This window comes from Cynocephalus volans, chromosome 15, assembly GCF_027409185.1.
Source record: "Cynocephalus volans isolate mCynVol1 chromosome 15, mCynVol1.pri, whole genome shotgun sequence".
In the NCBI taxonomy this organism is placed as follows: Eukaryota; Metazoa; Chordata; class Mammalia; order Dermoptera; family Cynocephalidae; genus Cynocephalus; species Cynocephalus volans.
The window spans coordinates 33,034,136-33,060,171 of NC_084474.1; the positions used below are offsets into that span (position 1 = coordinate 33,034,136).

Here is a 26,036-nt window from a genome sequence, read left to right on the forward strand (position 1 = left end):
TCTAAAGACACAAGTGGTATAGCAGAACTTGGTACACAGAAAAAAAACTAAAGGCTAATCTTCGAAATTACAGACAATATTTTTTGTATCCATAGTGGATAACCTGAGAGAATGAAGATTAACAGTAAGTGTAAAGGTGATTAAAAATAGGTACGTATGAGCAGAATTGGATAGGCTCCTCTGTCTCTTACCAGAAATTATATGTCAGTAAATGAGAAAAAGGATTCTGTTTGGGATAGCTTCTTTCGCATACAGATCATTCTGCAACAATGAAGAATATGAGAAAGAGACCTATGGACTGTAAAAGATGTATTGTGGGCTAGGGACATTATCATCTTTAAACCAAAAATGCATTATATACAGTTTTGAATTCTTGACAAAAGTAGCCCTGCCACACGTATTACAATCAGGGCTGCTGGAAACTCAGCTCTGTTAAGATGCCATTCCCCATGGGGGTCATTTGGTTTTGTTATTCTGATATAATATCAGAAATCACAGTAAAAGAACCAGAACCAATGCCCTCTATATCCAGAGTTCCTCTTCAGTGGCAATAAAGATATAACAAATAGGCAGATAGTTATGGTTTTGAAATACATGGATAAATCTTCTTGTCTATGCATGTTTTTATTTATTCATCCATTTTATATGATAGTTTAATTTCTCTATCAGTATGAGAACCCTGATTAAAATAAATTATAAAATATAACTGGCAAATCATCAAAATAATAGCTCATAGTCCAGTGTGGTTTTCTTGTAATACTATTGAATAAATATGACCTTAAACACACATGTACAGGATTTCCAAAGGGAAATAGAATTACTGTCTTTAAAAAATTCTATCAACTGTTGTTTTTAGCTCCATTTATTATAATATAACCAGTATATGCAAGTTAGTGTTCTTGTTAGTCAACAGATGCTAATAAAGCTTTTACTAGGTAATTGTTAAAAGATTTCATTTGTTTACACAATTTCAAAGTGTACCATATCTAACCCACTTGTTTTGAAAAATAGCTCCTTAAAAGGCTTATTTTTCTAATAGTCACCCAAATAATCTATCTAAACATTCTTCCTTCCATAATAATAAAAAGAAAAAAAAGTGTGAGGTTGACTTACCTTTTCCTATCTTTTAATTCTGTTTAAATTTCTATCCTTTCTTTGTGGTGTTTTGCGCATTCCTACATCTTGCAGTATTGTACACTGCGAAGACCTAGTAAGCGAGTTAAAGGCTGATGACGCTAACGAATCCCAGCGCAAATGACTGAATCGATAGGAAACCAGCCACTGCTGTTTAAGTGTATCGATAAATGTACCTTTATTTTCTCTTGAATGGATAAGTGTCGCAGTTAAGAGTCCTATGGATCTCTTAATTGAAAGTTAATTTTAAATCAATAAAGTGAGTCATTTAAATATTGATTGGCCCTTTCTACACGAATTGTTAGCTGATTTTTTTTTTTTTTTGCAACAACTTTGTTTAAATGCAATCAATAGCCCACAATCAGTATGTTCTATAAAAAATTGACAGATGTTCCCAAAATGCCTGCTAGGCATATTCTTATCTGTTTATATATGAGGCAAAGATATTTCAGTCCTTTTCACACATATTTAGATGGTTAGAGGTCCAAGAATGTCACACACACACACACACACACACACACACACACACACACACACACACACACACACACACACGCTTATTTTCCTTAATGCCACAATTGTTTTTTTCTGTTACATTCAGCCTCTTATCTATTGCACCTTAATCTTTCATTTACATCTGCAAAGGTTTGAAATGGAAAGACCATCTGGATATCATATCTATATCAGTCAAGCATCTCTGTGATTGCAATTTGAAAAGAAAGCAGTGTTACACACCCATAAAAATTTAAAGACATTTGGAGATAGAGACTTTGGTATTTTTATGACATAATTTATTAGCAGTATTGCTTCAATAACAATTGCTTTCTAATGAAATAAATCATTTTTGCCTGTGTGAACCTGTTTATCAAGTAAAAGGCGAGCAAATACTTTTATTTACATAGCTTCCCTTAGATACCATCTCTTTAGCATAACAGCAAATAGCCTTGCTTTCTTTCCTTCCAATTTGACAGCGATAGCAGCCAAGTTAAAAGAATATAAATTGTATTACATGAAATTCATCTTGGTTGACTTAATAAAGTAAACTAAGGTACTTGTAGCTTTCAACATATCAGCAAATGTGAATGTTCTATTCATGGCTTCCTATGAACCATTCAACATTTCCCTAAGAAATATTGTAAAAACTGTAAAGCCATCATCAGTACCCCTTTCCACAAAAGGGTTAATTTTGAACAGGACTTCTGATGACTGTCTAATACATTTATGAGGCAACTAATTACAGTACAAGGCTTTGATTTTTTTTTTTCTTCTGAAATCTACATGAGTGAAAATAGCATTAACAAATGCTCTTTTAGATTGGGAGTGATCACATTAGTAATTAAAAAATTAAAATGTATAAATAGTGGAGTTTTACAGTAACTCTATTTGTGTGTTTAGTGATATTAGCTACTATGAAATAACCCAAAGTTAACTTGCAATCTTATTTTGACTGATATTTGACCAAAAAGTAAAAATACAACATAATTGTATTTCTGTTCTAAAGGCCTAGTCAAAATGTGAATCCTGTCATTAAACTTACATCAATAAAAATGATAAAATTGAAAATAGTAATCTGTCATCCTCCCCCCTTTTTTTGAAGATTAAAAAAACACCGATGCGAAGTGTAAATATTTGAGGACAGCCAAGCTTAAGAGCCATAGCTGTGATGTTTTATCACTTTAACATTTTGCTGTTCCTATAAACTCTTTCAACTGTTCTGCAAATCCACTCTTCTTTAATCTCACGTTATTGTCTTGTTAATACAACATCTCAGAATTCATTCCATTCCATTTTCAGTATTAGGAAAGCTATAGCAAAAGGGAAGCTTTAAAAGAAATGGTGGGTATCATTAGTGCATATGCATACGAGTTCAGCATGTGAAGATGCTGTGTCTAGGATCTGCCTTAAGATGTGACTGATAGATCTTATTTGTCTGATAGAGCTGGCCAGGGAAATAGAGCTACAGCTGGTTACTTCATTAGGTCCTCTCATTGATTGAACCCTGCTGAAGTGATGCAGCAGGCTCCTCAGATAACTGCTGGTAATAGAACAAAATGAATTCTTATCACAGAGATTGGAAAGGCCATTAACCCTGGCCTCCAATGCTTTTCAGAGGTCACAGACAGGAAGCCAAGCAGTGACTGGGAAAACTGTTTTCTGTCTAACTACAGGTCACGTTAGAAAGGGTGTGTGTGTGACTTTTTTACCCTTCGGCTTCTGTATGGATGAAACCGTTATACTGGCAGATGTTAATAATCAGCTGTAAATAAATATTGGAAACAGAAGAAGAAAAATGAGAAAGCACAGGAATTTATTTCAATAAATATTTAATAAGAGAACAATTGTTACTGGGATATTTACTGCCAGTTCTGCTGCAGTTTTAAAACTAATACTTTTTCATATAAATTGGAAAGAGAAATACATAGAGGCACTTTAAAAAAGGAAATTTAATATGGGTTTATATAAAAATGTTTCCTTCCTTCCTTTCTGTTCTTCAGAGATGGCAATTATAATTGCTCATGGCTGCCAAGCTTCCTCTCCTTGCTAAGAAGCCACCACCAGGCCATCTTTGAATGAGCACCATGCTCTGCTTGCCTTTTACCTGGTTGAAAGGACTATATATCTAAAGAGCAGTCCTGTAATTTACATTTAATGCAACCTTTCAATTGACCAAGAGCTCACAACCTAAGCCCTCATCTCACAGCTGAGGACTTTCCCACATTTGTCAGGCCTCTGCCACTTCAGATTCAGCCAAAAGGACTCATCCATTTAAAGCTTGACCAGCACATGACAGTTTTTCTGCCTCTGTGTGGACAGGAATCTTTAGAGCAGCCGCTGATATTTTTACACATTTAGCCTGAGACAGAAAACTTTTATAAATCAGGAAATCTTAGGGAAAGAGGCACCTCACAGAAAAAAAAAAAAAAATGGAGCAATTTCTTTCCATAACTAATGTACATTATTTGCCTGTGTATGTGTGCACCAAGATGTACAAAAGAATATTTTTAACAATATGTTGGTGGCTTCTATACTTATGACTGTGATTTAATTTCAGTGTCTGTGGTTGTGTGGTATTCTCTGTTGGAGCCAATCTTTCACTGGGAGTTAGTTTATTTAAATGTAATTGGGTCCTGTGGATGGAAAAAAACTACTGATTTTATGTCTTTGGAGACCCACCCAGACATTTGGTTTGGCCTTCCGTACATAAATAATAACAAGAAGGTGTATGCTGTCATTGCCCTGCTTGAAACACCAGAAGTGGTTTGGCAGGAAAGAAACCAAAACAGATTACTCCGGATAAACACAGAATCAGATGCTTCTACTCATTAGGTTATGCATATGTAGACATAGATATGCATAGTTATAGGTTGTATTTTGGAATCCTTGTAGATTAAAAGACAGAGGAAATCTGATTAATGTTAAGCATGCACATATCTCAATTACTTTAAAGTAACAGAAGGGCTTAATTTTATGAGTTAATTATTTTTAGCATGAGTTTATGTTTAAGTGAGCCAAATATTAAGAGCATCATGTTTAAATGGCACTAAGTAAACAATGTCTAGGGCATCAACTTCTAAATTAAAAGTTAAGTTCCCTTGTGTGTTTGTATGTTGCTTTTTGGTATAAAAGTTTTCAATTTATTTACCACATGTGTTGATAAATATGCTCTAAAAATCTAATTAAATAAATGCTTTTACTTATCTCATTTATCAAGAATTTTAGATCATGTTACAGATGTTGCAGGGAATGACACAGAGGCCTGGAATTTCAGCTTGTGGTACCTGGGGTGCAACTCATGAAACTTTTAGACTTATAATTAGTTGAGTTGTGCACTTTGAACCTTAGTAGTGGAAATCCAAGTTCAGTACCTATTGTCTAATAAAGAACAGACATATTTTTCTTAGTTGGATTTCAGTACAAGAATGTTTGATAAACTTAAGTTTTCAATTCTTCATATAGTAAGTATGAAGTATTAGGTGTTATTAAGTCAAATTTAAGAAACAGAAAATATGCTTTGGCAAAAAAAATTGATATTTTTACTTCTCATTCATGTTAGCTAAAATGGTTGTAAATATTTATTTTATGTGTACCCTCAAAGAGCTATAATATTTTTAGCATTTATCTCCCTCTTTTAACTTGAATGAGTTAAATAAAGAGTTATATTTTTAGGTTCCATAAAGATTATAGAGGAAAAAAAGTGAATTAGTGGTGCACAGTGAGCGTGTTTTTCTGTCTAATATATTGTGTAATTTACGACTGCAGGGAAAATATGTTGTGCTGTTGTGTTTTGTTTTGTTTTTTATCGAATTCAAATAGATTAATTTTCCCAAGTGCTAATTAAGCCTTATTGACATATTTTCAAATGGAAAATATTATTTTGAGTGTTTAAGACAATGGTGGTGGCTTTGGGGCAAGGGCTATGTCCTGTCATGATGTTCAAAAGTTCCAATTTTAAACTCCCCCATGCCATGGCCTTTCTCAGGATTTTTAATATCATCAGTATCATATATAGATAAGAGTAAAAATTCTAAAAAGTATGTTTTTGATAAGCTTTTAAATATGCTTTTGTGTTTTGTAAGAAAAGTCTTGACTTCGGGATTCATTGAGGGGAAAAAAAGAACTTTGCTTTCCAGCCATCTCAAGATAATTTGAAATCACTACTATAAGTTTTCAATCTATACTGTTTTTTGATTTCACCAAACTTTTCTATAGGTACCTTTTCCCCTAGTAAAGTGTCATAAGAATGTTTTTGTGTTTGTTTTGATTGAGAATACTTACAAGTTTATTACAGGAAGAAAAAGAACATTACCAAAGTTGGTGAGCCAAAAACATCATCATCTTTCAGTGTTTTCATATCTCTCTTAGGTATTCCAGTGATAAACTTTGTGGTGGAATTGGAGAATTAAAAAGGATGTCTGGAAATTGACTTTATTTAAAAACCAAGTAGAAAGATTAAAAATCTCTCCTTCTTCCTAAGTTTGGTTTTCAAATCAAAATTTTTCCCACTTTTTGTAGAATACGTATTAAATTTTATGAAGCTGCTTTGCATACTGGCATTTTTATGCTTTCTTGAAAATATTGTCTAGAACTCAAATTCTCAAAATTACACCTAAATTTAGCTATAATACAGAAAAATTAGATGTTCTTCTGATAATCTACATGCTTTATGTAACATTTGTTAGTTATTCATTCTATATTTAATAAATTATATTCTACAAGAGGATTTAATTAAGTGTTTGGAGAGGCCCATTAGCACTTCAAGGCTCCTGGAATAACATTTCTTGGCAATATGTAAGCATATGATTCCAAAACATTTTATTATTTCAGCTTAAAATATCAGTTACTTTCTTTTGGACTTGATATTGTAGAAAAAAATGCAATCATTTTTTTTTTTCCTTTTCTTTGTTTTTATTTTTATTTTTTGGAAAGGAATTCTGTTTTGTTTTTATTTTAATGATCAGCTAATTTGTTCTCATGTAGCCATGTCCATGTGATTTGACAGTAGTCTTCATCATGGTGTTCTTCTATAACATTGTCTTTAATAATTACAAAAAACAAAAAAAGAAATAAAATTTGTGACTGGTCCAATTAGATGACTTGATCTTTGGTTTTCTGGTAAATGAAAAAGTTTTGCATTAATGTGATAAAAAGGAATGTAGACTTCTTTCTCAGAGTTATGTAACATCCACAAAAGAGTTTATCTAGGCTATTTGTGTACGGCTAATTAACCTAAGATACATGGGACTAGGAATTCCATGACCCTCTGTAAGAGCCTGCAAAATTATCCATATATGCGTTTTTATAGAAAGGTCTGTAGCTTCCACTAGACTATTAATATTCCTTAACAAGAAATGCTGTTCTCTAAAATCCCTGAAAGAAAACTAGTAACACATTGTTTGACATACACTTAAAAATTACATTTCTGAAGATGGAGCCACTCTCTCTAGCATTGCTGTGTTTAATGCCCTTCCTGAAACCCTGCTCCACTAATCTGACCGTGCACTCAGGTGGGGATTGGTGCCTCTCCAGCACCCTGGCTGCAATGACAAACCTCCTTGCCCCCAGTACAAGCTGCTAACTTGAGAGCTTTGAGGGACGTCATATTTGTGAAGAAACCATCTTAGGAAACTAGAGTTTTCCTAAATGAAATTGACAGAAGTAGGATCTAGAATCACGTTTGTGCTTCTGTTTCTTCAGGTTTGGGCTTTAAGCACTCAGTTAAAACAAATCTACTTCAATGATTTTGAAAAACAGGTAACAGAGAAAGAGAGTAGAAAGAAGGTAACAAACAATGTCTTCCCTTTTGGAAAAACGGAAAGGGCGAGAGTATAGAGTTAAGTATAAACTACAATAATATGAAATAGGAGTAAGAAGATTATAAGATGTGTGTCTTAGCCACAGAGTGATGAGGGGAGATTATTTGGAGTATAGTTAGCATGTACGGGAGTTATTCAGAAGACTTGAGATAATGCATATGAACATACTTTGAAAAGTATTAAGGCTTATGCAAATAGAAAGGACCAAAAGGCTAATAATGTGCAAAGGAACATGAAAAGGGAAGACTATAAATACAAACTCACAGTCTTAGTCCATTTGTGCTGCTATAACAAAATACCATAGACTGGATAGCCTATAAATAACAGAAATTTATCTCTCACAGTTCTTGAGGCTGGGAAGTCCAAGATCAAGGTGCCTGCAGATTTGGGGTCTGGTGAGGACCCCTTCCTTATAGGTGGAGGTTTCTTGCAGTATCCTCACATGATGAAGGGTGGCTAGTTCTCTGCAGTCTCTTTTATGAAGGCACTAATTCCAGAGGCCCCACCTCTTATAGTATTGCCTTGGGGGTTAGAATTGCAACATAAGAATTTGGGGGGCAACATAAAAACTCAGACCATAACAGTCATAAATAACATATTTGAAGTAAAGGTGAATTATTGATCAATCTTATGAGGTCTTGTTAGAAACCTTGTAGCAAGTCCTTGTAAACTGACAAAAATAATTGCAGATATTCATGATATCTGCAATTCATGAGAAAGCCAAAAGGATCTTTAAAACTCATATAGGTCTATCCCTTCATTTTACAGCTGAGGAAACAGAGGCTCTCAGCAGTTTCATGATTCAGGGTCACATAGTTAATTCATAATGCAACCCAAACTTCTAACTGCTAATTCAGCATGACTTTATTTATTTCTGTCATATTCTGCTATTTACATTGATTGAATGGAAGGTTTTAAAAGGTGATTGTCTTTGTCTTATCATTTCTCTAGAAAATGTTTTTCCTAGACAGAACAGTTTTTCAAAGCCATGACAGGGAGTAAGATACACATTGCATTAATTCTTTCTTCTCCCACAGAGTTAATTGTTCTATGTTCTTTTGCCTTATGAATACTTGGCTCCTATAACCAGCATATCACTTTCCCTCTTACTGGTGGTAGTTTGTTTTGTCTCCTCCTCCAGATTCAAGCTCCTTGAGGGCATGAGAAGGTTGTTTTCCTCTTAGTATCTCCTAGCCAAATATGGCCCTTGTCACTTAGTGGGCTCTGAGTGAATGTGTGTTTATTTAAATGTCTTTTATACTGTGAATTAAAATTATATGTCTAAGTCTATCATTATTTCTAGTCTTTAAAACACTTTGTTATTATGGCACACTTCCAGTGAGATGTAAACAAACAGTTTGAGAAAGGGCAAATAAGGGGTTTAGGCAAATTAGGGTAGATTAGGAAACAATAAAAAAGAAAAAAAGGTTCAAGCAGAAGTTAAATGAAACAGCAGGGAACCAAATGATGCTTTACAGATAGAATATTGTGGGTTGTTAGAGCTTAATAGGCAAATGTTTTCATTTTAAGGGCTATAAAATAATTTTTAACTGCAGTCCCCTTCCTTAAAAGAAAGAAAAGCTCTTTGAAAGGAAAAAAGAGAGAGAGAGATTGAGAAAGTACTATTGATATTTGCTCTTAAGTTCCTTTTTTCTTTTTAAGCCTGCTTCAAAGCAGTCTTTTCACACTCAGTCTTCTTCCCATTTATAGAAATGATATTGACCCTTTGAAGATATTTTCTTGTCCAAACTATCATAGTTCGTAAAATTAAAAGTCAAATTGACGGTCTGTTTCAGCCTTCAGCCAGATCTTCCTTGACCATGGTTCTCTAGGGAAATGTGGGAGGTGATTTTACTGCCATTTTGCAATAATCATATACTCTTATTTCATTCTCTAGAGATTTTGTTTCAAGCAAGAATGTTCTTGGACTTCAAAGAATTAAATGCATATGACTTACAAATTCACAAAGCAATCAGAAGAGGGGACTAGGGAAAGGAAAATGGTGCGGGGTAACTCATTTCTACAATGTGTAAATGTATATGAGAGAGAAAAGGAGAAAGGATTCTTAACCAAGCTGGCACATGACCTTAAAGAAATTTTCTCTCTCTTTAGTTTATTTCAATAGGACTTTTTACCTTTTACCTTTGAGAAAATACCAAATTCTTCCATCTAATAGCAAATGTGGCAAATACTTGGTGAATTAATTGGAATCAGAACTAGAATGAAGTGGAGAAAAATACCCTACTTTATTGTCTGGAGGATTCTTCTCTTCAGTTGCCATTATTAATTATAGAAACCACTTGAGAAGAATGCATGGAGCAACAGCTCTGGGTACAGCATTTGACCTGGGATTGTGAGAGGCAGAAAAATGAAAGTTCCCTGTCGTCAGGGAGTTTAGAAGCTGCTTAGAGGACAGAATCTATGTGCTTGGCACAATAAACCAGATAGATAAAGACATTTTGAGCGACTTCAAGTTCAATGCTGTTTAGAGGGGTTTGGTAGGGTTGGTGGAGTTATGAGGACAGGACGAATGAATAATAGGAAAATGAAACAGTTTAATTTGTTTCTTTGTGTGTTTATTTGTTTGTTTGTTTATTTGATTATTTATTTATTTTGACATGGTCCTTAAAGTTGAGAATGGTAATGGCATGATTCACACTTAGGGATGAAACAAAATTGATAAGATTGTATGAAAAGCAAGAAACTAAACTAAAAGTCTAATAATGATCATTGAAAAGAAAGTAACAAAAAATAATTAGATAATTAAGACTATGGAAGGCTTTGAAAGCCTAGCAAAGAAGTTCTGATTTGATAAGGCAGAAAATAAGAACGTACCAAAGCTTTTGAGTGTCAGAAGGGTATCACTGACGAGGTGTTCCAGGGAGCTGGATCTGGTAGCCATATGCAAGAGAGAGGAGTTGGGAAGATCTGGAGACAGGGAGCCCATTCAAGGCCAATCAGTATATTAAGAGGCTAGCGCTAAGGTAACTGCACATAGAAAAGCGCATCAAAAATAAATCCACAGAACAAACTTACCAAATATAAGCAATGAAGGAGGAGTCAAGGATTTCAGTAAAGGTTGGAAACCTAGTGACCAGGGGAAACTTCTCAGGCTGAGTGGGTGGAGGAAGGGCTCTGACAGTGGGGCACCGCTTTTTCTTCTTTCAGACATATTGTTCTAAACAACTAGGGGGGTTGGGGGAGAAATAATGCACTCATATAGTTATTTTTTAAACTAGAAAAAGGTATTCATTTTTCATCATTATTTTAATAGACTTTTGGTAGCCTTAATACAACAATGTTATAGGCTCTATTTTATTTATCATAACATTTACAGTTTATGTTAGCCTATTAATATCAGTTAAGATGAATAAATATAGAGGAAATATTTTATGGAATGTGGAAAAATGTAAGTTATTTTTGTATCTTTCTAAGTGAAAAAGCCTGATTAAACTGAAATTGTATTGTATTTCCATTATGGGACTATCAGAGTGTCTTGCACATAGTAAGTCCTCCATACATGCTCACTGAACATGTGAATATAAACAAACCAAGAACTAGGGCATAAGGTGAACTAGACATGAGGCAAAATGGAACATTCATGGTGTGTGACATTTTTGTTGGAGATCAGTTAGAAGTTCATTTGTCCCTGTTTATAAGACTTTGAGTAAGACAGGATTGCCTCTGTACATTTGGCAGGAAGAAGGAAGACAAAATGCCCCAGCACCAACCCATAAATACTGTGCAGCCCTTTTGGAGGTATGACAGGAGAGATGCAGATGCAGAGCTGGAACAAATCAAAATTGATTCTCCCGTATTCCATTTGGCCTTACCCTCTTACATTCTAATTTTGTGAATATAAAGAGATGCTTCTCAACAATTCATGGTGTAGCTGCAAAAAGCAGACATGGCTCTGCATATTTCCAACCCTTGCAAGCAACCTCTGCAAATGGGAGGTCAGTTTTCTTCACTCTGGAAATAGAGTTTTAGAGTATTCAGGGCCGTAATCTGTTGCCTCTTGAGGACTGATATGAGGATCTGGGTAAAGAGATGAAAAATGTATGGGAAAGATACAAAAACATTGGCCATATAGAAGATACAGTTCGCATGTTACTTATTTTACTTCATTAAACATATTTTTCTGTCGTTTCAATGTCCTTAATAAATGTCGGTGTTAAAAAAACTCACAAAGGAATTTTGCATTTGGCTCAAAATTTTTTAACGCATTAAAGATGTTTTATTTATGGTTTATAGAAGTGAAGTAAACAGAGAAATGTTACTTTTAAAATTTGATTTCTTTGGGCCGAGCCTGTGGCGCACTCGGTAGAGTGCTGCGCTGGGAGCGCGGCACCGCTCCCGCCGCGGGTTCGGATCCTATATAGGAATGACCCGTGCACTCACTGGCTGAGTGCCGGTCACGAAAAAACGACAAAAAAATAAAATAAATAAATAAAATTTGATTTCTTTACCATCAACCTCCGACCCATCCTCCCAAACACACTTTTTATTTTCTTAAGATGACCATATTTCTGGCTTTTTGTTTATTTTGCACATTTTTGTATTTTTGAATTCTGGCCATCATTTGTGAATGAATTGTCCACACATTAAAGTTTATTTTTCCCCACTATTTGCTATTATCATGTATTTTAGAATAGACATATTTGCTCTCTTGCAGAATTATTTTGTTTGTGTCATAAGATGTTATGGCAATGCCATTTCAGCATATATGTCACCTTTTGCATTAGCAATGATCATGAGATACTTCATTGGGTCAGTCATGACCAAATTTAATGGGTATGTGGAGGAGAGTATCAATTTGCCACATGTTTAAGACCTTTTAATCATCTGTGCCAAATCCTAAAATACATATGCATTATTTTTTTTATCAAACTTGGAAAGATTATGAGAAATACAATGTGATAGTATTGCCATAAAACTTAAGAGTTTAATAGGGAACTGTTTATATCCTTCAGGATTTTTCACACTGTTGATGTAATTTTGTTGCTTATATAGTGCTCATGATATCTACAATGAAAAAGTAGTCATCTGGGCTCATAGCTAGACAGGATTATTAGCCAAATCTTTACTCAACAAAAATGATTGCTGTCATTGTGTATCACAAAGAGGACAATAGGTGTATTTTATATGTTAAAATAAAATGGGTTCTGCTTTCTGAACCTCATTCCTAGTCCCTGTCTTATATTGTTCACATTCACTTTGACACCTCTTTACTCTCCTCTGTCCTTCCTCCTTTCCCAACTCTTCTCCCAAATTACTGTCATAATCCTGTTAGTCTCCAATCCCTGTGAGGATGATAAGCTCTAGTCTCAATTCCACTGATTTTAGTGGTAATTTGACTTTTACCCCAACAGTTTTTCAGACATCTACACCCAAGTCCATTCTATGACACCTGCCACTGGCTCACTCTCTTCTACATTATTCATTTTTCCTTCGCCACCGTCATCATACCAACATTCTCTGTATCGCCCACTTACACAGTCCTCCCACGATGCTGCATCTGCCTCCATATATTGCTCCATTTCTTTGGTCCCTTTCACAGCAAAACTCTCAGACACCTGTCATCACTTGACATCCCATTTCCTTCATCTTCCTTCTCCCTCATATCCATTTTCAGGAGGAGTTTGACTTCACCACTCCACAGAAGCAGTTCTGGTCAAGGACTCTAAGGACCTATTAGTCTTTGGCCAATCTAACAGTCAATTCCTAATTCATATCTAACCAGACCAGCCAGCAGCTTTTAAAAAGGTGACCTCTCCTTTCTTTTTGAAATGTTTCCTTCACTGGGATTTTTACACCATTCTCTCTTGATTTTTTCCAACCTCATTCCTGCTCAGTCTTCTTTACTGGTCCCTCCTTGGTGAATTCCCTATAGGGAATTTTTTAAAAAAGTAATAGAACCGACTAAAAGTTGGCCTGCTTTGTTATTATTTTTACCATGTGCTAGCAATCCTAAGTATTGTCAATGAAAAACACTACTCCCTTCTGGAGTGGACCATTCATAGTGCCCCCAGCTTTAGTGTGCCCTGTGTAGGAATGTGTCCCAGGTTCAACAGTGGACCCACATTCTCTAGGTGATCTTATTCAGTCTCATCTCATGGACTTGAAATCCCATATATGTGTTGACCTCTCTTCCCCTCCTTTCTCTCTCTCTCTGTCTGTCTCTCTCAGTCTTTCTTGCTCAGTCTCTTGGTCTCTCTCACTGCACACACAGACACGCACATACACATAAACACATACCCTCATACCCTTGCCTACTTTACACCTTTACTTGCATATATACATCGAATATCTCAAACTAAACATGTTCAAAACTACTGATTTCAAGCCCTCTCTTCCCTCCCAGCTTGTTCCATCTGCATTTTTCTTTATCTCAGTAAATAGCATTTTCCTTCTTTTTGTTTTTTGGGCCCAAAACATTGGAATTATCTTTGATTCTTCTTATTCTCTCATTTTCCTCATCCAACCAATTGGCAAGTCCTGTCTTCTCCTCCTCTGAAATACATACCAGTTCTTCTACTGCCTCTTTGGTGCACACCACATCATCTCTCACAATATCACCAGTGACCTTATTTCACCTGACTTCTCTGAGTAACTTTATTCTTGTGCCTCACATTTCTGGAAGAGTGTGTTTCTTTTGGCCACTGTTCTGCCAATTACTCCAGAGTCTTGGGCCTACCTCTTTGTTTTTTGTCAGTATCTTTTATCACCCCCCCAGTATCCTTCAGTGTCACTTACTTCTTGATTTTTGTTTCGTAGAGTTCTGGCCTCAGCACTCATCTGCTGTACTTTCTGTGTTCTTCCCGAGGAGTGTCTCTCACAAGTCAGTGAATACTGCTTCCAGATATCTCCAACTCAGACTTCTCTTCCAAGACCTAGTTCCATAAAAAATGTTTACTAAATAGCTCTACTCAAATTCACGTCCAAAGTTGAGCTCATCATCTTGTCTCTCACCCAGTCTTGGATTTTTAATATTTCCTGTATTGCTAATGGGATCACGGTTCTTCCTTTCTCCATGATTTTTTTCTAGGCAATAATAGATTGAAGTGTGATGGATGCTCCAGTGTTTTCTTTTCTTTCTTTTTTTCTTTGTTTTTGTTTTATTTAACAGCAAAATTCTTCTTCCTCTATTTTATCCTCTGCACAGCATCTCAAATATGAAAATATGATCATGACACCTGTCTTCGTCCATTTTGTGCTGCTACTATACCAGAATATCTGAGACTGAGTAATTACAATGTACAGAAATTTATTGGCTCGTGGTTCTGGAGGCTGAAAAGTTCAAGATTGAAGGGCTGGCATATGGAAAGGGGCTTCTTGCTCGACTGTGGATGGCAGAAGGGCAAAGAGAGGGAGAGAGAAAGCATGAGAACAAGAGAGGAAACCTCATATCCCTATCACCTCTTAAAGGTCCCACCTTTCAACTCTGTTGCACTGGGGATTAAGTTTCTAATACATGAACTTTGGGGGACATATTCAAACTGCAGCGGAAGCCCTGCTTAAAACTTACACTTTGCCAAGATCCAGGGGCCCTTTGCCAATATGTGCATTCAGGCAAAGGAAAAAATAAATTGGCTATGTCTCAGAAACAATTTTTTCTACTGCTAACAGTCCAAAGAAAGCAATGTGCCAAATCTCATGAATCTGTTTGCTCATTAATGAATGATTTATTAAATAAATATTTCATGGATATGCAAAAGTATTGTCTTTAAAACTCATAGCAGTTTCCAATAGTACATTTTTCACTCTTGGCTCCAATTTAGCCCTTCTAATCTTCCTTTTCTGGGGCTATGCATACTTATGCTAACTTGCCCTCTCCAGATTTATTTTACTTTGTATCTATCATTGCCTAGGTCAATTCTCATAAGTGTGATTTGGAGTATATAACATCAACCTTTTCTAATATGGTGAGATGTAGACAATCCAAACAGCGAAAAGCCAAGGATTATTTACATATAATTTAGAAACTTTTTTTCATTTTAGGTTAATGATAAACTTATTTCAACGAATTTAATGTTGACAGAAGGAATTGATCTAGTCACCTGAGGATTTTTCTTTTAAGGCAATATATAACTCACAAAATGAAAATGCAATGAGAAGCAATAATTATACCCTATATATAGCTGTAAAGAATAGTTTATTATAAGTAATAGCGATAAATTTCATGTCAGTATATTTAAGCATTAAATATTTAGAAAGTGTTGTACAAAGATTATATTTATTTGTTTTGTATGATCACCTGGGGGTGGTGATAACAACAATTTACATTTCATCTTTACAGTGACTAGGTGTGGTGGCAAGAGAGAAGGTAATATTATTCCCATTTTACAGATAAGAAAATTGGCTCTAACATGTTAATAAAACAGTTTAAATTTACACAGATCGAAGCCAAGTTTCCTTATTGAATTCCTTATTTCATAAATTTCCCATTTAACATTGCCTTTATGAAAGCTCTAAAATATTGTCTTTGGTTCATTATAAATGGCTTTGGAAAAAAAATAAATGTTTTGTGCTTTAATGGTGTGTTCAGTAAGGCGTATGGTTTAGGTGACTACAGTGTAAAGAATAATCTGGAAAATTACTTAAATCAAATATTTGTATATAGATTGAGATTTTTAGAAGTTTGCATCCTGTCACATTTGCAGACCTGTATTTTCTGAGATTGTAACTTCTCATCAAGTTTTTCTCCTACTAGAGGGTAGATGGTGGAGGTTCGAGTGGGGGAGGAGAGAGGCCCTCTCTTGCAAGAGAAAACCTGGGGCTGGCTTGTGTATCACTACTAGTTCTTCAGAGTTCATCTTCTGTCACTGTAAGTTTTGTAAGTGGCCAAGCCAGTGCCACTGAACAGTCTTTGCGGCTTAACACATACCTCTTTTATTACAGCATGTGTAAAATTTGCTTAGGGATTTAACAAAATCTTTCAGACTGCATTGCTGAGAAAATCAGTGTTTAGTCTTCTTAGCACTCGCTGTTTCCAAAATATCTACACAAGTAATAGTGATATTTTAAAGGCCTAAAATGGTAATATAACTAATAGACAGAGAGTATATTACATATAAATGTAATCTGTAAAAGATAATATCAAATTGATGTAGTTTTTCATTGCATAAGTTGCGTTCAACAGAACAGATCAAAGCCAGAGAGGATTCATGCTTAAGTACACTTACTGCTTATTCAATACTGTACACCTTATTCACTAACTTTACTCCTTATTACCACCCTGAAATCTTGGTATTTTTGTTTCCATTTTCACATAGGATGCTGAATTTCAGGGAGGTTAAAGTAAATTGATCAGTGTCAGATAGCTAGAAATTGGTGGAGCTGAGATTCAAGCCCAAGTGTGTTTCTTAAGTCTGTGGTTTTTTCCTCAATGCAAATATAGCCATAGGAGTAGTCAATACTCTCCTGACTTCTTTGAACAACACAGTCTTGTAAGGGCCAGGTAGCTATAGAACAAGTAGGCAATTTTATATCACTGATGTCTCACCTTTTATCTTTGCTTGCTCAACTTTTCAAGAAAAGAGAGTGAATCTCAGATGGTTTCTAAAAAATTGACCATTATTATTTTAACACAGGGTTTTTTCCCTCTGGTTCTCCACAGCAAAAGTGAATGATAGTTTCACGGATAATGGTTCCAAAGAACTATGCCCAAGTAACTTACTGAATATAATTAAAATAAAATCTTAGGCATCATGAAATTACAGATTACAGAAAACATTTTTAAAAGGCTGTAAAACTGATTCAACTCTATAGTTGTAGCCATTTAAAAACAGCATACGTAGACTGAGAGAGAGTCACCTATCATTGCGGAAGTCTTTGAGATGAAAATGTAAGAAAGGTTTAGAAGCTTCCAAGAACCAAATAACATGACTGGGCCAAAGAATGCAACTTCCCTGAGGGTAAATGGTGCCTTTGTAAGGAATCTTTAAAAGATTTAAAGGAAATAGTGATAAAGAAGTATAACCAGGTAACCATTTATTTTCTTTTCTATTAAAAAAACATAATAATTTCAAAAGGCTTCCAAACTAGCATGCAGCTATTCAGAAAACTTGGAAACTATGGCGTTGAAAGCAGTGGCTTTCATGGATTGAAATCTAGCTATGCCACAGCGTGGATAAACCTTGAGGACGTTATGCTAACTGAAATAAGCCAGTCACGAAGAGACAAATATTGCATGATTCCACTCATATGAGGTATCTAAAGTAGTCAGTTCATAGCATCAGAGTAGCATGGTGGTTGTCAGGGACTGGGGGGAAGGGAAAATGTGGAGTTACTAATCAATGGACATAAAGATTCAGTTAAGCAATATAAGTAAATTCTAGAGGTCTGCGTGAACAACATTATGCCTATAATCAACAATACTGTATTGTATATATAAAAATTCATTGACAGGGTAGATCCTATGTTAAGTGTTCTTGTCACAATAACATAAAATAAAATAAAAACTAGCTATGAAATAGGAAGCAAAGTTGAAATAACTGGCCAGTGCTCAGTCTAAACAAAGGCTGTTACCGGCTAGGATAGAGTTGGGCCAGAGGTGTTTCCTATATTTATGAGTAACATAGCAAAGCCAGCACATTATGCTGAGGAATGAAAATTGTTCTAGACAACATAAGGCGAGATCGTGATGAATTTATAAAGACTTAAATCTGGGTAACTGGGCAGCTGGTTGACAAATGGGAACAAAATATTATGCTCAAATTATGGTCCTAGAAGTTCAACCTTCTAATTTCAAAACAATCAAATGAAACTGAATCTTACATTGAGCAATGTATTAGGAATTAGTAAATTTTTTAAAAAGTTTCAGTAAGAGCACTTTAAAATATAAGACACTACGAAGATGTATGAGTAATTTATTGAAACTAATTGATATCAGGACCTTATTAAATTCTTTTGAGGCCTCATTACACTGAGGTCATAGATGATTCAAGAAGCAGAAAGAAGTGATCACACATTCCTGCCCTATAAGGCCCCCGGAGATACTACTTCCTTACTACATAAAAATAACTTCTGGGTAAAACCAGACAGGGCAGGGCAAAGGAGCTTTACTTTTCCAGAAAATAAAAAATTACAAATCCAGCCCCATTCAGATAATTGACACTGGAGCATCCAATGCACTTCAATCTATTACTGCCTGGAAGAAATAATTTAAGAGAAAGCACTGCAGGTCAACAAAGATGTTGTTGCCTGGTTACTCAAAACCATTTGGTAGCATGCTGAGTTGCTCAGCTTTTTAGAAGAGCACTCTTTGTATCCACATAGGAAAAGGATGCGAAACCACTTGAAACCATTTTTAATTGTAAACTTGCTTCATCTGCACACTGACTTTCCTTTTGCAATGCCCAAGCAAGTTCACAGGTCTTTATTAAAATGTAAACTACCAAGACAGAAATAAATGTCAAATCTGATGTATTTTTCTAAATATTAATCTTGTTATGATGAATTTGCTTTGAAGGGGTTTAAGCTGGTTTCTTAGGAAGAAAAAAAAATTCCATTTTCAAGCTTCATGGCCCAGAATTCCTGGGGGGCTGCATGTAGGCAGCACTGTTCAAGGAGAAGAGCAGAGGTTTGTAGTGAGAACAGTCCAAACTCTACTTCTGCTTCTCTGTGCCTCTGGAAAAAATTAAACTGTCTGAACCTTGATATGGCATCTCTTCCATAAAAGCAATTCTTTTTTTCTGTTACAGATTACAGTGAGGATTGAGTAGAGAAATGCACATCACATGCCTAGCTAGCACTTAATAGATTTCCAGCAAATGGTAACTTTTACTATTTTGAAATTAAAGAGCAGCAAATACCTTTTCTTGTATTCACAAAGTCTCTAACGTATCATTTTACATGAGTCACGTCGCTTCAGTAGAGGTGGGCAGGTCTCCAAAAGATTTCGTGGGAAGGCAGGAGTGGCTAGCAGGGTTGTAGAGTGAAGGGGGTTTGAAATTTGTGGGTTCTATTTTACTATTTAGTCTCATTCTTCAATTAAAAAAAAAGAAGTGGGCTTATCTTAATGGATACAAGTAAAATGGAATTCAAAATGTTACCAAGTATTACAGAAAATGTGTTTCTTTCTTTTTATTATTTTAGACCAGTTGGCTTAATATTTACTCTGTTTGGTGGTATATATTTTGTTTTATGTGCTAAATATTTTACTAAAAATAGTGATATACTTTGTTGTATAATGCATTAGCAAATTAGTGAAAGGGGGTGAGATGTGGATAATTTCTGGACAAATACTATCTTAGTATTGTACTTGGCACCCATTATTTTAAAATTTCCAGTTGTCACTGAACTTTTGCTGAATGTTTCCCAAATTTTGCTGATAAGAATATTAAAAGCACATGGCTGTTGCAATCATCAGTTGCACATTACATTTATTCCCAAATCTTAAACTTAGAATTCTCTGCATTTATATCTAAACTGTTAAAAAAATTAAAATTTCAGATCTTTCCCTGACCACGAGATTTGTATTGATTATCGTTTTTAAAAATTGTTTTTCCAGTCAGTTGGGGGCAGGGCAGGAGATCTGCCAGATAGGAACTTCATGATTTTTGAATGAAGATTAAATGCCTGAGAGTTACCAGTTTATATACCAGAATAAATGTTATTCATATCGTGGAAGGGAAAGGTAAAAAGAAGTAATGAGATGGATAGGCTTATGAATAATGAGAGAAAGAGTTATGATAACTTTCATTCTCACAGTTAAGAAGAATAGAAACCCTAAACATTCAGGCACTAAGCTTTGTCTTTGTAGATGTAACTGTGTGGGTTAGGCTAAGCATATGGGTGATTAGCAAAATTCAGGTTCAAATATTCTCATTACAAAGAAAGGGTAAATTTTTGTGATGATCCGTTTGCTAACTACCCTGATTTGATCATTACACATTGTATGTATTAAAATATAACTGTAGCCCATAAATATGTACAATCAATACATTTCAATTAAAAATAAATTCAAGAAGAACAAAAGCAAAACAACAACAACAAAAAAAACCATTAGAAATAATTCTGAATCAAAAGGAAAACGTTTAGGATTTAAAAAACATGGTTCAATGTGGTTCACTGTGGTTAAGAGAACTATCCCTGAGTTAAAACTGTGTGGGCTCAAGTCATAGCTCCAAAACTTGCTAGGGGTGTCACAATGCATAGAAAGAGCATCAGTGCCTGGCACAGAGCAAATATTCTGTGAAGTGTTGTTGTTTATGATGGTGATTGTGATGATCAATATACTATTCCACAGAAAATGCTGCTGATCTCTCCCACATTGTGTTAATAAATATAGAGTAATTTGGTACCATTTTCAAATAGGTAATCATCACCAATTGACAAGATAGAGTAGAATACTGGATAAACTAAGTAAATGGTATTATTTTTTAAATAATATTACACAAGAAAGGTCAGGTGCTGCAGAAAACAAATTAGTAATCTAATTAAATGACCAGCAAAAGAGACAGATTGTTTTAACAGCGGATTTGTTATTACAGAGCAATTATTAAAGTGAAATGCTGCAATATGCTATGTATCATTACCAGGTTTTAAACCTTTCATTGTATACAGGCAGAAAAGTATAGACTAATCAGTTCCTTTGATAAGTAAAAATCTCCTTTATTAAAATATTTATACCATTTGTATAAAGGGAGCAACACCTTTGAGCATCTAGAAAGAATTCTGTGGCATACAGAACTACAGTCCTTTATGACATTATTTGCACAAGTAGCTCTCATTGGAGCAGTCCCCAAGTGCGGCACATGATCTAATTTATAAGATTAAATAATAGTTTCTGATTTTGACACTTTGTACATTTTCTTAAATCACTATCAAAAGAAATGATTTCAACGTGTCATCAACTATTATTTAGTTGCATTTTATATTCAAGGAATGTAAATGTTTTATAAAATATGAGAATTTTTACAGGGTCGGTAAAAATTGCTTTCTTCTCTTCTCTTTTTTTTTTTTTTTTTTTAAATCCTTCTACTTGGTTTCTGGCCCTAAGAGTAGGAAAACCTTTATGGGCTCCCACGTATTGTGGTATTACAACTGGATACATCTTAAATTTCACAGACTTTTATACCAGACAGAAAAGAGTTTCATTCCAGGCTCTGTCAGTTTCTAACTTTGTGACCTGGGGTAAATTACCATAACCTCTTTAAGCCCCAGTCAACTGATTTGTAAAATAAAGATTAATGATTGCCTCATGATTTTATCATGAGGATTACATGATTGTTTTTATGCAAATAAAAAGTACTTGGCAGAGATATAAACTCAATCATTTATCATTGTTTTAATTTTCATTAATATTTAAGGAGTAGCAGTCATTTGGTCAAATTCACTTAAGTACTACTACTATCTATTTTGAACAAGTCCATAGGATACATTAAAGTGTGTGTGTGTGTGTGTGTGTGTGTGTGAATGGAGTTGTAAGGATTCTTTGATAATTTTTTTTTCTTGAAAAGAGGGAAAGAGTTAGTTTTATGCACACACACATTTGTATATGTAATGGGGATTATTATCTGTGTTGAGTATAATTGACAGAGCTTTGAATTTAGAGTCCTGAGGCTCTAGGAAGCTTTTATAAAATTCTGATCTTGAGACTCATCTGTTTCAGGATATAGGGTGTAGATTAGTATTTTGAATAAAAGTGTCTTAGGTGACTTTGGTATCTCTTACTCTGTACTTACTTGAGAATCTATGAAGATGAAAAACTGCTCTTGAGGAACTCACAATTTATTCAGGAAATATGCATGGATCATGTAAAAAATTATCACAATACATTATAAGTGCTGAAACATATAAGCCAATTGCTACAGGAGCACAGAGAAGCTACACTTGTTTTTTCTGCTGAGGGAAGAATGGGAGGTTTAAAGGAGAAGAACAGAAAAGGCATTTAAAGTCAAAGGAACAACACTGATGGAAGCATAAAGACATGAGATGTGGCCAAGAGGAAGAAGGTGGGCTTCTTAAGTGACATATTGCATGTACATCAAGGCCGTGATCTATTTGGAAGTTGCTCCTATATTTATAAGCAAGGACTGAGGATAAATTCTTTCTTTCAAGGCTAATTTAAGATACAATTACAATAAAACATAATGGTGTATTTTGTTGGCAGCAAGGAGGGGAGTGTTTATTCTGATCGTATTGTTTATAAATAGATTACCACCAAAGGCCAAAGGTTTTGTACTCAGCAGGAAAAACAATTAGTAAATGCAATAATATTGCCTGATGTTCACTTCTATTTTCAAGGTTAATTATTTGTTTAATTATAGCCTTCCAAATCAAACAGAGATGTGATCGCCTAGAAATATTAGATAGACATGATTCTCTTTAGCAGTATCAGAATCGTGTGACAACTTTTTTAACTTCTCAATAATATCTGGCCTTTTCTGACTTTGGAGACTATATCACGTTGTACCTTTATTTGTATTAAGTATTCTTCTTACAATTATTGATTATGTATATTATTATATCTTCATTTTACAAATGAGGAAACTGAGGCCTAGAGAGGTTAGGTAATTTACCCAAGGTCCCATACATAGGAAGGGGTAGAGCCATGATTTGTACTCAGAATTCTGTATTCTTAAACAATAACTCTTGAGATGTTATGAGGGCTTAGACTGGAAAGAAAAGGAATTTGAGGAAGGTGCATTGTTGTAAATGTTATTGAAATTGTCAGGAAAGAGAAGATGACAGAGGAAATAGAGACACATGACAAAGAAACACTGTAAATCAGAATCAACAACATTTGATGACTCAGGGTGGAGAAAGAAGGAAGTGTTGAAGGCGATTTCTGAGGTCTAGTTGTTTTTTAATAGATTTCCCTACAACAGGGAACAAAAAAGAATACAGTCAGGTGAAAGTAAGGATTTGTGTCTGGGGTTGAGTTTAGCAAACCAGGACACTGTTGTGCTCTGGAGCACAAATAAAAGAGGAGAATAAAGATGTGCATTTACTGATGACTTGGATTTATTCTTCAGGTTTCCCCAAGTGCCAGATGTTGACTTTGGTCTCTTGGATCAGCTATATAATGAGTTTTTTGTTTCTTTTTGGTAACTTGTCAGAGAGGTAAAAGTATTCTTATAATTTATGTAATGTGCCATTGTCACTGTAATATATAATTCTGTAATGCAGGCTTGACCAAATAGCCAAAAGGTAAAAATTATTTCCATATTTTATCTATGCTGTTGTATTTGTTCTTTGCTGCTGTCATCAAGAAACAAATCTCAACCTATCACTCCCTGGACTCATTTTGTCAACCACTGCTCAATAACATATAAGGTGTGCTAGAGACTTACCGAGCTCCACATGATACTTATCTCTTAGGTTCTTGTGATATTGGCTATGCTATGAGAGCTGGATATGGCATGCTGATTACCTTTCACTCTGATGTCCTCTGCAGAAACTGCCTCTTTGGGAGCCAGGGCCTGTGACGATGATCTTACGGAGCAGCAGTTGAGAGGAACATCAGGTAATTGTTTCTATTTCTTCCCAAAATCTTGCCTTGTCCTAAATGAGTTGCATTTGTTACTCTCATAATTTGTCTAATAAAATGTTCTCTGGAACTGCACTAATTAGATCTGAACAGATCCCTTATACAAATAAGTGAAGAGCAAAATAAAGATTTGGAAGCATATGTAAAGTGACTTTATTTTTAGGGCAGTTTTAGGTTCACAGCAATATTGAGAGGAAGGTGCAGATTTCCCATATGCTCCGTGTCCCCACATGTGCAGAGGCTCCCTAGTTATCACCATCTCCCACCAAGTGGTATGTTTGTCACAACTGATGAACCTGCAGTGGTACATCATTATCATTCAAAGAGCATAGTTGACATTAGGGTTCACTCTTGGTGTTGTAGATTTTATGGGTTTAGACAAAAGTATAATGACATGTTTCCTTTATAATATCAGACAGACTAGTTTCACTGCCCTAAAAATCCTCTGTCCTCTGCCTATTCATCCCTTCCTCCTGCCTGACTCCTGGAAACCACTGATCCTTTATTGTCCTCCATGGTTTTGACTTTTCCAGAATGTCATGTAGTTGGAATCATATAATATGTAGCCTTTTCTGATTGCCTTCATTCACTTAGTAATATGGATTTAAGTTTCACCATTCTTTTCATGGCTTGATAGCTTACTTCTTTTTAGTGCTGAATAATACTCCGTTGTCTGGATGTACCAGTTTATCCATTCACCTACTGAAGGACATCTTGGTTGCTTCCAAGTTTTGGCAATTATGAGTAAAGCTACTAGGAGGATCTGTGTCCAGGTTTTGGTGTGGACATAAACTTTCAACTCCTTTGGGTAAATACCAAGGAGTGGGGTTGCTGGGTCCTATGGTAAGAGTGTGCTTAGTTCTGTAAGAAACTGCCAAGCTGTCTTCCACAGTGGCTGTACCGTTTTGCAGTCCCACCAGCAATGGATGAGAGTTGCTGTTGCTCCTCATCCTCAGCAGCATCTGGTGTTGTCCGTGGTGTGGACTTTGGCCGTTCTAATAGACGTGCAGTAGTATCTCGTTGTTTGATATGAATTTTCCAGATGACATGTGATGTAAAGTATCTTTGCATATGCTTAATTAACCTTCTGTATATCTTCATTGGTGAAGTGTCTGTTAAGGTCTTGGACCCATTTTTTAATCAGATTATTTGTTTTCTTATTATGGAGTTTTAAGAGTTCTTTGTATAGTTTGGATGACAGTCCTTTATCAGTATGTTTTTGACAAATATTTTTTCCCAGTCTGTGGCTTGTCTTATGATTCTCTTGACAGTGTCTTTCACAGATGAAAAATTTTTAATTTTATTCAAGTCCAGTTTATCCACTCTTTCTTTTATGGATTATGCCTTTGCCATGGTATCTAAAAAGTCTTTGCCGAACACAAGGTTATGTAGATTTCTTCCTATATTGTCTTCTAGGAGTTTTATAATTTTGCCTTTTGCATTTAGGTCTGTGATGTGTTTTGAATTATTTTTTCTGAAAGAACATAGGACCTGTGTCTAGATTCATTATTTTGCATGTAGACATTTGTAGCTTCTTAAAGAACAAGGAACTTCTGCTTGATAATGTCTCATATCTATGTTTATACACTATGAAATTTCACTTAAATGATTAGTTTTATACAAACTATATATCAGTAAGCCAGATATTATTTTTTTCAAGTCAAACAACCTGATTGGCGGAGTTATTTTTGATTATTAGTTAATTCACTGCATTTTGTATAGTCGTGTCAACACATTCACTAGTTCCTGTGCTTTATATGAGTTTGTATATATGTTTAAAAAATGGCAGTTATACCTTTTTAGCTCCATTATATTCAGGTAATTTAAGAGAAAATTCACCCATGTTGCTATAACACATCTCATTTATTTCTGCTGTATAAGTTTGATCTTAGTTTCCAGATTTATACAATTGGAATAATAATGTGCTATATAGAACAAAAAAAATTCTTATAAAGTCTTTTGCATTCATGACAGTATATTGAAATACTTTTAAAAACAATTTTGCAAGTGAAAACATACCTCCAATATAAAGTCAGTATGTCTCCCTTCAAAAATTTCAGCTTCAAAGTTAAGTTTACCTTCACCTATGC

General features: G+C 35.0%; 1 protein-coding gene across 2 annotated transcripts in view; it reads left to right on the plus strand.

The window, feature by feature from the left end:
* ZFHX4 (zinc finger homeobox 4) overlaps nt 1-26,036 on the plus strand; it is a 177,387-nt gene that overhangs the window by 119,108 nt on the left and 32,243 nt on the right. For both annotated transcript variants that reach the window (XM_063079312.1, XM_063079311.1), the window contains exon 5: nt 23,854-23,922. In XM_063079312.1, the coding sequence (XP_062935382.1) occupies nt 23,854-23,922 (69 nt within the window). The remainder of the gene's footprint in view (nt 1-23,853; nt 23,923-26,036) is intronic.